The 14,007-nt window shown below is 42.4% G+C and overlaps 2 protein-coding genes and 1 long non-coding RNA gene across 6 annotated transcripts; 2 read left to right on the top strand and 1 right to left on the bottom strand.

The window, feature by feature from the left end:
• The first annotated feature begins 6,782 nt into the window (after window positions 1–6,782).
• Window positions 6,783–8,751, top strand: LOC130385367 (uncharacterized). Its single transcript, XR_008895997.1, has 4 exons — window positions 6,783–6,900; window positions 7,266–7,335; window positions 7,428–7,582; window positions 7,793–8,751. It is a non-coding gene; the product is annotated as an uncharacterized LOC130385367 (long non-coding RNA).
• Window positions 7,683–11,934, bottom strand: LOC130385362 (uncharacterized). 4 transcript variants are annotated; one of them, XM_056593850.1, is made up of 11 exons: window positions 11,615–11,934; window positions 10,972–11,104; window positions 10,597–10,834; window positions 10,069–10,340; window positions 9,803–9,980; window positions 9,579–9,655; window positions 9,300–9,480; window positions 8,818–9,066; window positions 8,492–8,663; window positions 8,255–8,403; window positions 7,684–8,114 (listed from the first exon to the last, which is right to left on the bottom strand). In XM_056593850.1, the coding sequence occupies exons 4-11, from the start codon at window positions 10,282–10,284 to the stop codon at window positions 7,936–7,938; spliced, it is 1,401 nt and encodes a 466-aa protein (XP_056449825.1). In that variant the 5' UTR covers window positions 10,285–10,340; window positions 10,597–10,834; window positions 10,972–11,104; window positions 11,615–11,934; the 3' UTR covers window positions 7,684–7,935. The 4 variants fall into 4 exon arrangements, with proteins under 4 accessions (XP_056449826.1, XP_056449825.1, XP_056449822.1 ...); XM_056593847.1 differs by having other exon boundaries at window positions 10,069–10,345; XM_056593848.1 differs by lacking the exon at window positions 11,615–11,934 and having other exon boundaries at window positions 10,069–10,345; window positions 10,972–11,319.
• LOC130385434 (THAP domain-containing protein 6-like) lies at window positions 11,824–13,362 on the top strand. Its single transcript, XM_056593938.1, has 4 exons — window positions 11,824–11,840; window positions 12,510–12,702; window positions 12,809–12,922; window positions 13,183–13,362. The coding sequence occupies exons 1-4, from the start codon at window positions 11,824–11,826 to the stop codon at window positions 13,360–13,362; spliced, it is 504 nt and encodes a 167-aa protein (XP_056449913.1).
• The last annotated feature ends 645 nt before the right edge of the window (window positions 13,363–14,007 follow it).

Consider the following 14,007-nt stretch of genomic DNA (forward strand, 5'->3'; position numbering starts at 1 on the left):
CTACCTCTGTACGACATTTGAGGGAGCAGGCATTTCCATCTTCTCATTTTTTCCTCCGCTCTTTCAATGACAGTCTCCCAGTTTCTCTTCACCACCGCCTCATTCCCGAGAAACACTCCGAGATATTTTAACCCGTCCCTTCTCCAGGCAAGGCTCTGGGGGAGAACCAGGAGACCATCAGACCATTCACCAACAGCAAGGGCATCACTCTTTTTCTAGTTCACCCTTGCTGCTGATAAAATAGTCAAATCATTCATAATATTTTCTAACTTGTTCATCTCCCGCTGATTCTTAATAAAAACAATGAGATCATCTGCATAGGCCGATAAAACGATGCTTCCACTAAAACCAGGTAAAATTAGACCTTCAATATTAAGACGTATTTTGTTGAGGAGGGGTTCCAGGGAGAGTGCATAGAGCATCCCAGACAGAGCACAGACTACCGTTGACCTTTAGCACACTCTCAACCTCACTGTACAACACCTTGATCTTAGCTATAAAACCAGCGCTGAACCCAAACTTCTCCATAACTTTCCAGAGGAAGTTGTGTTCAACGCGGTCAAAAGCCTTTTCCTGGTCCAGAGAAATCAAACCAGTGTTAAAACCCAATGAGCTGGAGACGTCCAAAACATCTCGAATAAGGTGGACATTGTCCACCATGGACCTGCCGGGCACACAGTAGGTCTGGTCCTGGTGGATGACCTGCTCCATAGCTTTCCCCAGCCTGGAGGCAAAAAGTCTGGACAGAAGCTTATAATCCACACACAGCAAAGACACAGGGCGCCAGTTTTTTATATCTTGCAGGTTACCTTTCTTTGGGAGGAGAGTGATGACCGCTCTGCGGCATGAAGCGGGCATTGAGCCAGAGGCCAGACTCTCATTAAAAACATCTAAAAGATCATTGGCAAAGATGTCCCAAAAGGCTTTATAAAACTCAACTGTGAGGCCGTCTATGCCGGGAGCCCGCCGTCCCTGCATGCCCTGCAGGGCGGCGTATAGTTCCTGCATCTCTAACGGCCCTTCAAGACAGGAGTTGGTCTCCGCAGAGACCTGAGGCAGTCCACCAGTGAACCCCTCTATCAGTGAGTCCTCCTCATACTCGCTGCTGTAGAGGGAAGTGTAGAACTCTACTGCACGCCTCTGGATCTGGCCTGGCTCGACAATCTCCTGCCCTGTGTCTGAAAGCAGTGTGTGGATTACTCGCTTCTGCCCATTCTTCCTCTCCAGGCCGAAGAAATAGCTAGAGGGAACATCCATCTCTGCATTGGCTTGAAACCGGGACCTGACCATTGCACCCTGTACTTTACTTTCCAGCAGGTCAGCTAATGCTAGCTTTTCTAATTTTGAGGACTTCATTATGTCCTCGATCTCCTGTGGATTCACCTAAATTCTCTAGATCCACTATATCTATCTCCAGGTCCTTCATAGATCTAGTGATGTCTCTAGTGACATTGAGGGTGTGATGTGGACATAAAAGTTTGATTTCTGTCTTGCAATGATCATGGCTAAAATCATTCTTCCTCTGCCTAAAAACATCCCAAAAATAAATAAACACCTCCCTAAACTTTCTATCAAACGTTAAAACAGTTAAAATGCCAGTATGCACTTTTAGGCTTTACATTTCTAATAAAAACCTGACATAAAACCAAAGAGTGATCAGTAAAAACAGCTGGGATAATGGTGCATGATTTATAAATATTAAAATGATGCTTAAAACAATAAATACGGTCTAGTCTGGCTGAGGATATCCTACTCTCTCTGAGTTGGTACCACGTGTACTGTCGGCAGTCTGCATGCATCCTTCTCCATACATCCACCAGGCCATAAGCAGAGACCAGCTGCCTCAGAGCATGCTGGGATGCTGGATGTGGCTCTGCATGGTTTCGGTCTAAAACCTAATTTTCAGTACAATTAAAATCCCCACCCAAGAATAAAAAATCCTCCGTTGCACAGCCATTTAAAACATCACTTACCTTTTCTAAAAAAACTTTCCTCTCTGCATTCCATTTGTCGGAGCATACACATTAATAAAAACAGCCGTAAAAACATCAAACCGAGCTTTGACTAAAAGTAGCCTCCCCTCGATAAAATGCTCGACCTCCAGTGAGACCGGAGTGAAAGCCTTGGAGAAGAGGAAGCCTACTCCTCCACTCAGAGAAGTACCGTGACTCAAAATGGCTTCCCCTTCCCACTCTCTCCTCCAGTCCGCCTCATTGCCCGGATGTGGCTCTGCATGAGCCACATCACTGTGCGTTTCTTGTAAAAATAAAACACTAGACTTTCTTAATTTTTGCTGTTTCAAAAATACCTTTTTTTTCCCCTCTCTGGCTCCATTTACATTAACACTGCCTACCCTAAAACAATCCATGTCAATTGAGATGTTAAAAACAAAATAAACAATCAATAAATTAAATAAGACACACATTTGAGCATTTCTCATCATCACTATTCATTTGTTTCTTTGCCTTAAGCACAAGTTTCTTTAATCTAAAAACGTCTTGGTCGGTGAGGCCAGACACCTCTTTCTGGCTAATGTGGAGCCGGGCCAAGGAGCAAAATAAAAGCAAATTAGGGAAGAAATCCTAAATTTTCTCTTTATGCTGGTTTTTGGTCTGCTTTAAGAAACGGCTTATTCTATCAGCAGTATATTGAGTTCTTTGTTGGCTGCTGGTGAGGCCCAGAACTTCACTGCCATCAGATACATATTCATCACTGCCACTCATCTGTACTGGCTCCCTTATCTGCCATGTCTGTCTTCTGCACAGATTTTACAGTTTTTTTGCCTCACTCGATGCGTTTTTACTTTCCTCCTACGTTTAGCACTAAGTACTGTCTTTACCACCTCTGTTGCCTCCTCTTCCTCCATCCCATCCACCTCTACTTCTTCAATGACCTCTGTTCTCCACCTGCATTTACACTAGCTTCCTTCTCCTTTCCTCCCACCACTACACTTTCCTCTGTTCCACCCAAAACCTCACTCCCACTCTCACTCACATCCTTCACACACACACCCTGTGCATTTACACTACTCACCCGGTGCGTAGCGTCCTCTACCGCAGCAGCACCACGCGGCGCAGCACCACGCGGCGCAGCACGCGTCATATATCGTCATATATCATATAGGGCTGCAACTAAAGATTATTTTGATAATCGATTAATCTGTCGATTATTTTTTCGATTAATCGATGAATCGGATATAAAAAAATTAATAAAAAAATTGGAATTGCCGCATCTTTATTCAAAAACTGAACATTACTTCAAATTCACAGTGCAGACTGAAGTGTAAAAACACCAGGTTATTGCTCCAACGTCCCGGAACTATTAAAAGTAATATTAAATAATAGAAAAGATAAACATAACTGGGATAACACAAAAAAAAACATACAATGTATGATATACTTTTATATGTATACAAGGGATGTCCATGGTTAACCGGTCAAACCTATTGATACCATTTTCGAGACTCCTAGAAATATAACTTTTAATATTGCTTTAATTGCTGATAAGATGATGATAGATCAAGATAGGACATTAAACAGGTCATAATTCTATCTTTACTATCTATTTTATATTACTGGGAAAACAAGTTTTCACCGAAATCTCTTATTTATTTTTTTCTGCTGCATTTGAACGCATCAATCATATTACTGAGCCGACCTGAACACATCACATTTGACACTGTTTGTGACCATTGGTTAGTTGTTGTTTTTTTAAGCTAACTAGCTCTATATCCTGCCGATTATAACATGGATTTAAAAACTGCATTACTATTTTTAACTGACGGGACTTTCTACACCGTCCGGTTGTGTGATTACTACCGCTGCTTTGAATGACTTGATGCACGCGGTGCCGACTCCGAGCCCCTCTGCACAACGTCTGCAGCAGCAGCAGCTGACAGTTTTCGGTTGGACTAGACAGATACTGAGTTGAAGGAGTTTTTTTAACCCAAAGACAGTGAAGGTACAACACTTTTATGTAGGCCTACAGTCCAGTTTTAAGATTTGACCAAAATACAAGCTGTGGTCGCTCACAATGCTCGCTGTGTACAACCTCTCTGTGGTAAAACGAACAAACGATTCGCGAACGACTCCTCCCAGTTCAGTGGAGGAGGTGGAGGAGTCGTTCGCAAATCAGCCTGGTTTCCGGTAGCGGTGAATCGCATCATGGAATGCACGCCATTGCACGGTTCTCAGCTGAGTCAGTCACTCTCAGTGCTACCGGAAACTCGACCGAACTTGGAGGAGTCGTTCGCGAATCGTTGGTTCGTTCAGCCTGGTTTCCGGTAGCGGTAAATCGCATCATGGAATGCACGCCATTGCACGGTTCTTAGCTGAGTCAGTCAGACTCAGTGGAGTTAGTGCTACCGGAAACTTGTTTGTTCGCTCAGTCGAGTTTCCGGTGAATCGAATGGTGAACGCGACGACCGAACAAACGAGACAAACGAACCGGTTCGGTTCGTTCGTCCTAAAGACTTGTTCATTCGAACCGGTTCGCGAACGAACGAGCCAACACTAGTGCGTGTGTTTTATTACCTGCGCGTGTGTCGATGGCGGAGCCATTACGGTTAAAAACATAACGTCTTACCTGGGCGAGTGTGTCGCTGCCTTTGTATTGGCTAGCGGTGTGTGTGCGTGCGTGTGCGTGTGTGTGTGTGTGCTTCCGTGTATGTTTGTGCACAGCTGCGTATGTGTGCGGTGTGTGTGTTCGGTGTGTGTGGATGCGGTGTGTATGTGCGTGCTTGCGGTGTATGTATGCGTTTGCGTGTGCTGTGTGTACAACATCTACACTTATGACTGCACAGTAGGGCTGTCAATCCTCCCCTCAAATCATATTTGAATTTCTAATGCTTCTTATGTTGAATATTCGAATAATATTCGAATATTTAAATGTTTTTTTTTTATATCATTATATACACCGATACCATCTTATTATTAGGCATACGTCCCGCGTCCACTAGAGGGTGCGTCAACCAAATCTGTTATGTAACATTTGCAACAAGTTTTACCAAATCAATACAAAACTTATATAAATAGGTAAGATATAACGCCAGAAATATTCAAGCAATGATGTTTAATGAAGAAGCTCGGCAACATTCTCGGCAGTGTGGCTTTTTTTTAATTCTGTCGTTTGGAGAACGATATCCTTCATTTCCCAGTCCTTGTTTATGAAATGTGCCGTGACCGTCGCATATGAGTCCGTGGCCACTGATGTCCATCCATCTGTGGTTAGGGCGATCGATTGTCCACTAATAATTTCACGGATGTTTTCTTTAGTGGTATCATACAGCTTTACAATTCTGTTGGTAATTGTCCCACGAGAGGGAACGTGTACCGTGGCTCAATCTCGCGGATGAACTCCTTAAGCCCGTCCCCCTGCGAGATGTTAACTGGCCTCATATCTTTGCAGATAAACTAAGTCAGCTTTTTCGTTATTGTCTCTTGCCGCCCAGCTGGCAGACAACGAGATGAGGGAGGCAAAAACGATGTTATTCTTGGCTGTTTTGTCCGTGGCTCTTCCTCAGCCGCTAACTGTTCTGCGTACTCCGAGTAATGCACTGAATGGAGGTGTGCGGCGCGCTCATGTTGCTCGTAGTCGAGTGATACTTTAACGACTGACAGCATAATTTGCAAATGACGGTTTCTCTGGATGTAATCTTCCCGTTTCTCGATGGAAATCCAAAAAATGTCCAGACAGTGCTTTTTAAGTTTTTAGGAGTTATGCTTTCCAGCTCTGTTTCTGCTCGCGAAAAAAAAAAAAAAAAAAGTTTGAACGTTAGTTGCCGCACTCGAATGTTCTCCTATTTTAAAAATTCAAATTATATTCGAATAGCGAAGTTCGTTTTGACAGCCCTACTGCACAGCCTCCGGAAGTTCAATCTCCATCATTAAATTTGCAGACGACACTGTGGTGCTGGGTCTTATCTCTGATAACAACGAGCAGCCCTATCAGAACCAAGTGGCAGACCTGGCACTGTGGTGTCAGTCCAACAATTTGGCCCTAAATATAAAAAAGACTAAGGAAATGGTGGTGGACTTCCGGCGGAAGCAGGACAGCGGGTTCACCCCCCTCATCATCAACGGGGAGCCTGTGGAGAGGGTTCCTTGTTTTAAGTACCTGGGTGTGCACATCACTGAAGACCTAACCTGGACCCTGCACACACAACATTTGACAAAGTCATCTAGGCAGCGACTGTACTTCCTCCGGAGGCTGAGGAAATTCAAGGTCTCCCCTTCCATCCTGAAGACCTTCTACTCCTCAGGATGCATCTCCATCTGGTACGGAAGCTGTACCGCTCAAGACCAGGCCAACCTACAGAGGGTGGTGCGCTCAGCTGAGCGGACTATCAGAGCGTCCCTACCCAACGTGAAGGACATCTACCACAAGAGGGTGGAGTCGAGGGCAAAAAACATCAGGAGGGATGACACACACCCCAATGCCAGCCTCTTCACCCTGCTGCCGTCGGGTAGACGCCTACGAAGCCTTAACTCAAGGACTGAGAGACTTAAAGGTCCCATGACATGCTATTTTATGTATTCTTTAATATAGGTATTAGTGGGCAACTAACACAGTATTCAAAGACGTTCCCGAAATTCAGCCGTGGTGCAGAGTTACAGCCACTCCGAGCCAGTCGCACATTGAGCTTCCCCCAAATGCGCTGTTTCGGTGGGCGTGTCAAGGAGGAGGGTGGGGGTGTGGCCCTGAGCAGGGTGGGGGTGTGGCCCTGTACATGGTGGGGGTGTGGCCCTGAGCAGCTTGCAGCCACGTGCGCTCTGTTTACATCGCAATGGCTCATAGAAACCCAGTCGTTCAAACCTTTCAGTTTGACCCAGAATCGGATCCGGATTACGAATCACCTGAAGAAGTTGGTTCTCAGCGGCTACAGCAGGACGTCTCTGAATGGTAATTGAAAATATTGTGTCTGGATACGGTACTTTAGTTGGTTTGTTTATGTATGCGGTTAGTTATTATCATGTGCTAACGCTAGCCTACGTTGTTGGCTTTCAAAGTTGCTGATTTGCTATCGTTACAACGTTATATTAGCATCTATATCAGTCATCTTTGTAGTTTAGAGAAGTCACTGGCTCATTTAATGGGTTAATTTCAACCTATATTGAAGTCATGTTACACATAACCCATGATTTACTCGTGAAGATTTACGTCTCACATCAGCTTGTCCACTGTCATATGTATAGCTATAGACACTTACCAGAGCCACTATAGTCAGACCTCTGCCATTATTACATCTACCTTTATTTTATGGATAGGTGCCGTTGTGGAAAATGTGCGACCATGCCCACAGAAGAGGAGAATATTTGCTGCATGGAGATACCGCAGGTGGCACTCTCCACTAAATTGGAAACTACTTTGTCTCTTCATTTGACACATATTGCATAAAAATAAAACTTACCCTTTCAAATTCTAATTAGGTTACTAGAAGACTACGGGAGGTCGAACTACATCCAACGTGTATGGTTGACCATCCTGGATTGGAGCCGGTCTGCCTAAATGTTTACTCTATTCAGAATGCCAGCCAAATATATAGAGCCGACTATGGTCCTCTAAATTTGAGAAGAATACACAAGTAAGTTATGCATTGTTACAGAATTTAATAAAATAAATGAAGTTGTTCTCAATCTTGTGCCTAATTTTGTGAAGATGTATTTATATCCGAGCTAAAAAAAACTACTTGAATAGTTACAGAACAAACCAGCCATAGGAGCATAGTAATATTTATTTTCATAACAAAGCAATGATAAATCTGCAAGACTTATTCTCTGAATCAATTGTTCAGTCGCTACAGGTATCTCTCCTATCGTTCCTTTGTGAGCTGGTGCTGGGGCCACCTGGGACGCCGTATCCGGGTTGTCATTCCAGCTTGTGTGGTCCTGCGTATCCGCTCCGAGTTTCCTGCTGAGGAAGGCCACTATGTTGGTTTTAAACATCCCCCCGTTTGAACCTTGACACAAGGCTGCTGATGACCGCCTCCTTGTCAGGCTTCTCATACTGTGCCGTTAGGGGCTCTGGAACAGGGATCTCCAACAGGGCCTCGGTGTAAGGCGTAGGGTTGGGAAAGACTTCCTCAAAAATTACATCCATGATTTCATCAACGTAACCTGTATCGTAAAACATGTTTTCTTTACAAATTGGTTGGGTCTTGTGTTACTGTGTTTTTGTATTTATTTGATTTTTCATCAAGAGAAAAACATTTTAGAAATCCAAAATGTGTGTCGTTTGAATTTATTTGAACCCTTACCAAAGGTCTGCTGTGTTTTTTGTGGTTTAGCTCTGCACTCTCCCTTCCTAGCCTTTGCAAAGGACATTTTATAAATCGGTACTCCTTCCTTTGTTTCGGCCTGTGGTCTGTCCACATTGTGATTTGAATGCATAGCAGCCAGGTAGAGTCTGGAAGTACAAGACAAAACATGTTAATATTGACAGATATTTTAGGCTACAATTCCAAAAAGTATTTAGTAAACAAACTTTCTTTAACCTGCACAGCATTCCAATAAAGGGAAAGACAACATTTTTGGGGGCAAAACGAAGAATAACCGCATGGAAAGCCTCCAAAGATGAAGTTTGGTGGTGGGGGCTCAGTTTTGCAACATCCTTCAGCGCCCTTTTATTGGTCAGCAACTTCTCCAACTTGGAGAAAGTTGGAGTTGCTGCAGACAATAAGAAAATATGATATTAGAAAACCATTACCCATACAGTAAAGAATACTACAACCATGTCCTCTGGTAAATTTCTGAAAGCCACTAAATAACTGTAGTTGTATGTTCACTGTTTTGACATTTAGCCTGTATATTGGTGAAATACCTGCTTGAAGCCATTTACTCCGGTCACTTGTCTGGCGGATCGCATGCTCGCACTTGGGGTAAAGAGGATCTTCATGTACATGGACATCTCGAACATGGTTCAGGATCGAGGTCCACTTTGCGATTCTCTCTGGCCCGGAGGTTGAGCCTGCTGCAGTCCAGTATATGTGGTTGTTGATGCTCTTCATCCACTTCTTGAGTTTCTCACCGTCTTTCTGCTTACTGATTGCCAACAGCTTCTTTGAAATACCTACAATGAGAGCAAAGTACTTTCCACTTAGTTGAGATACTCATAAACTGAGTGATTACTCGATTGTAGCATTTGATAATTTCAAAGCATTTCTTACCATTTACTCAGTGTCACAATTTTAAAATGAAGGACCACCAAATGGGAGCTTTGCGCAAGCTTCAAAACATCAGGTCCTTCTCACCAAAAGGATATCACTAACAAATCAAAGAAAGGAAAAGGCTGGAGAAACATACCTTTTGCAAAGTGCCAGACATCGTAGTAATGGGTCATGTTTCTCTCCCTGAGGAACTTCTGTACTTGAGGATGACGATCAGTGACAATGCAGTCAAGGTGGACGCCACGCGACTCCAGTAAGGCTAGACTCCTCTTCAGTCCCTCCTTCTCCATATGGGTGCTACCACCAACTTCGTTGCTCTGTTAACACAGAAAAAATATATATTAATAGAATATGCATGTTAGACTTTGAAATTACAACCAATAACCCCTTTACAATATCCATTTTGACAACTCACCTGGACCAACTGAATGTCCACAATGGTCTTAGTATGGAGATCCATCATTGTGTAACTCCCATACTTTGCAGAGTGACCTATTTTGGTTCAAATAGGGAAATTAGTGTAGTAATCACCCTCCAATACTTTGGTATTATGTCTGACTTTATTTAGGTCACTTCTTTTAACTTCAAACAATATTGAACACTTGTATAAAATGCACTATTTCAGTTAGGTATCAATACCTGGAGAGTCAGCTCTCATGTCACCACCAAGTATCACCATTTCCTCTTGACTTAGCCGCTGCAGATTCAAATCATTTAGGACTTTCCCTTGGTGAATAACTGCTGGTTCAATGAAACTTTTGGCATGGCGGCGAAATGTTTCATACCGAAACAACTGTAGCTTCATTGCCTTGAAGACCTTTTGGTGTGGGGGATAAATAATACATGTAATTAGATCTATATTGAAGCAATTCACAGTCACACATTTACAGTTCCACATCATTTACCTTTTCGATTTTTAGGAAAGATGCACCACTCAGGTACACAGCGGCAGAAAGGTGCAGATTTCCAGCTGGCGTGCTCCCAAGGATAGGCTGGCTATTCCAGCGTCTTCCGAATGTGCAATGGGGGCACTGCTGCTTCACAGACAGGAATGTCCCCAGCCTTTGGGTTGTAACTTCACATGCCCTCGTGCAGACTGGACATGCATTAAACAATTCCATGATGCAGCTCTAGTACACCATGTATTTCTTGCCGTTGGGTGTTGCAGTGGATGAATCTTCTCTATATCAAACCACAAACGAAGGGAAACGCTTTGTGTTAAACTGATTGAGCTTTCACCTGGACTGTACCTTAAACCATCACCCTGTTTTCAGCTAGTTTAATTATTTGCATGCACATAATCCTGAAGGTAATGCTATAAACAACAACAGCCTCACCGAGATTAATACTTTATGTTTAGAATGCCATACAATTTATAGAAATTATGAAAGTTCTCAAGAGCCACACATATATCTTCACACTCAGTAACTTACGACTTTAGTGTAGAGTCTAACAATGCTGTGATGGAGTCAGAAGGATCATAAGTGGAATCCGGTCCATTAGAAGCTTCCAATAAAGAGCTGACCTCCAATGGATTGTCCTCCAGCTCTTCCTCAAGGTCTACCCGAGGTCTTTTGGATGGTCTTCTTATTGGTGTCGATGACAGGCACAAAGGGTCTGCATTCGATGTGCCAACACCGAAATCCTTGCAGAACACAGTTGCCTGGACACCTGTGCAAACAATGAATTTTACTAGTCTAATGCAAGTCTAATGAAAAAACACATAATGCAAGCAAAGAGAAATGCCAGAATAAAGAACACTAGTAACTACATTAAAAGTAAATGTACTCAAGGTGGAAAGTAGATACCTTCACTTTTAATGTGGGTCTGCAAAGTCCTAAAGGATAGCTGTGTGCCTTCAGTACGCGTTTTCAAATGGTCCGTCTGGCATGCAACATCCCTTGAGAGAGGCAGCTGAATGAAAACAGTCGATGTGCTGGCCTGTGTAGAGGAAACAAGATCCAATTAGTACTCGATTTATTAACCTGCTAACAACCCATTGATTTGAAACTGGCGTGAAGGGGAGAACATGAGTGGGCCTATGTATTTATGAAAATACCAACATTGCATTGCATTGCTGATACCTAAGTTACCAGCTCCATTGCCGAGGAAATAGTCCCTCAAAATGCGATGATTCATGCGATGGAAGGTTACTTTTATTTCTAACTTTATTCATTTATGCCTGTTGCCGTGCGGTAGCCTAGCACGAGCGAATTAGAAGGACTGAATGAAATGTGTTGAAAACTGTCTCCAATGATATAGAACACCAAGGCTAACTTGGGAATCAGGCCCTGTGTCTCACGCTAGAACTACTGCGTCACTTAGCTGTTAAAAGACAGCTGTATTAGTTTGTAGTAAAGTGAGCATTAGCTAAAGCCACATTCTAAGGGGAACAAGCAAGGTAATCATACACAGTAAAGCCAGAACATGATACAGCGTTAGTGTACTTACTTGTCCGCGGTTTGTAGCTGAGGCAAGGAGAGTTGGTACTGATCCAGGCTTCATTTTCAGAAGTTCAGCAAATCCAGCTTTGTATTGTCCCAAGTTGATGAAGCAGTCGTCGGTGAAATGTTTGGCGCACACAAACACACATTTCGGAATTCGTATCGGCGCATTTCCAGCGAAAACAAAATGAACCAACTGGTTCCTCAGAGACTCGGATGAAGGAGCTGCAAATGTAGGCCTACTTAGTTTGTCACTTTGACATCCGAACACTGAGCACCTGCCATTCAATTGTTTGGGAGCCATGATATCTCTACACTCCAGGCAAAGACAGCGTGGCGATGTTATGGTCTCTAGCTCATTGTCTCATTGGCGGGCCAACGTCTCTGGGCGGGCCAGGCAGAGTAAGGGGAGGAGCTGAGATTCCTCATGACGTCATGAGCACAGATTTCCAAATCAGCGCGCTTGAGCCTCCGTTTTTTCAAAGGCGAGCAGAACAGCTAGTGCTCGTTTTACACCAAACGCAAGTTTTAGCCACTGGGGGACCATAGGCAGGCTAGGGGAACTCATATTTATGTTAGAAAAACCTCATAAATTGAGATTTTCATGTCATGGGACCTTTAAGAGAAGTTTTTATCCACAGGCAGTGAGACACTTGAATTCAAATTTTTAATTCAATACCTTATTTTTAAATTTGATTTTATTTACATTTTTTATTTTATCTAAATAAATTAACTAATTTATTTTATTTTATATTTTTATTTATTTTTGCACAGTGTGGAGCATTGACCCTTTAACATTTCACTTCAATTTATTGTATGTGACAAATAAAAACACTTGAACTTGAACTTGATAAATCATATTCCATAAGCACTGACCTAGATTACATCTGACACTTTTGAAGGTTTCCAAAAGATAAAGATGTGAGGACGAAGTGGGAAGGGGCTTTGAGGAGAGAAGGATTCACTGCAAGTGATTATTCAATTGTCTGCAGTCAACATTTTAAGCAGGCTGACTTTGACAGGACAGGTCAGATTGTTAGAATACTTGATGGTGTTATTCCATCCCTCTTCAGCTTCCCGGTTCACCTCCAAAAAGTAGGTGTATCATCATAAGGCTAGCATTCATAAATGTAAATATTCTATTGTCAAACAAAGTTATCCTTTTATATATTGTATTATGCATAATGTTTCTTAATTTCAGTTGGTAAAGGGCAGGGCTACGTCTACCTCCAGAAGAGCTGACAAAAGCCTGTCCGTGGCCTCTAAGGATTCCCCAGAATTGACAACCTTACACCCACAACCTCAGCCTAATGATGTGAGTATTTCTACTTTAAACATCATATCATAATGTTCCTGGACATATTCTAATCTCACGTTTTGCTGCCACTCGATAAACACTCACAAATAACTGGCTTTGATAGCTGATGACTATAAGAAAGAATGTGGATGTGGGACATAAACTAGTGGTGTCAAAGTGATGTTTGTGAAGTACCATGTTCATCCCTTTCTTTCTTTCTACTAGGACCATGTCTAGTGAAACATTACTCAAACCATGTTCGTCCTTCTTTCTACTAGGATCATGGATATGCCTTGCCTGCTTCTCCTACCGCTGTTAAGGCTAAAATCAATCAACATTTGGCAAGATTGGAAAGTCTGGAGCGAGAAAAGAAGAATACCATGTCCAGAGAAAAGAGGGCAAAGACCACAGTCAAGGCTCTTTTGGGGGATTTGAGGGGAAAAAACCTCATTAAATAAATAAAAACATACAGGAAAATTATCAGAACAGTACTAACATAAGGGAACAACGGAGCGTCTTAGGAACACGAAACACACTTTATATTTATCTATATTATTTACTGTAAATAAACATTCCATCATTCTCATTTTAGGCAAAGTATGAGACAAAACAGTATAATTGTAACCATGAATAAGTAAACTAAAATAAGTAACAATATTTAAATACTAACATTTCTGGGTAAGAATTTGGTTTTATTCTGAATCCAGTGAAACAGATTGGTGGTTTTAGCTGATATAAAAACGTTCAGGTGTTTTATGTTTAAATATTTGGCAGACGCTTTTTTCTAAAGCGAAATACATATAAAACAATCACTGTAAACATAATCATTTAAGGAAAGAATGAAAGTAAATACAAAATATCAATACAAAGTGTGAAGACAGAATAAACTGCTGCTGCAGCCACAGTCAGAGATACAGTCTATAAGGTCCCTAAGATAATAATAAATAATAATAAATGAAATTTATATAGTGCTTAATATGGTACTCTAAGACGCTAATGCCCCGTTTACACCATCCCGCTAATGGCCGCTAATGGCCGATGGACCACCGATGTGGTAGTCGGGGTGATTTGGGTGACATCGGGCTAAAAATGTATGATCGGGT

The sequence above is a fragment of the Gadus chalcogrammus genome, chromosome 7 (genome assembly GCF_026213295.1).
Source record: "Gadus chalcogrammus isolate NIFS_2021 chromosome 7, NIFS_Gcha_1.0, whole genome shotgun sequence".
Lineage (NCBI taxonomy): Eukaryota > Metazoa > Chordata > Actinopteri > Gadiformes > Gadidae > Gadus > Gadus chalcogrammus.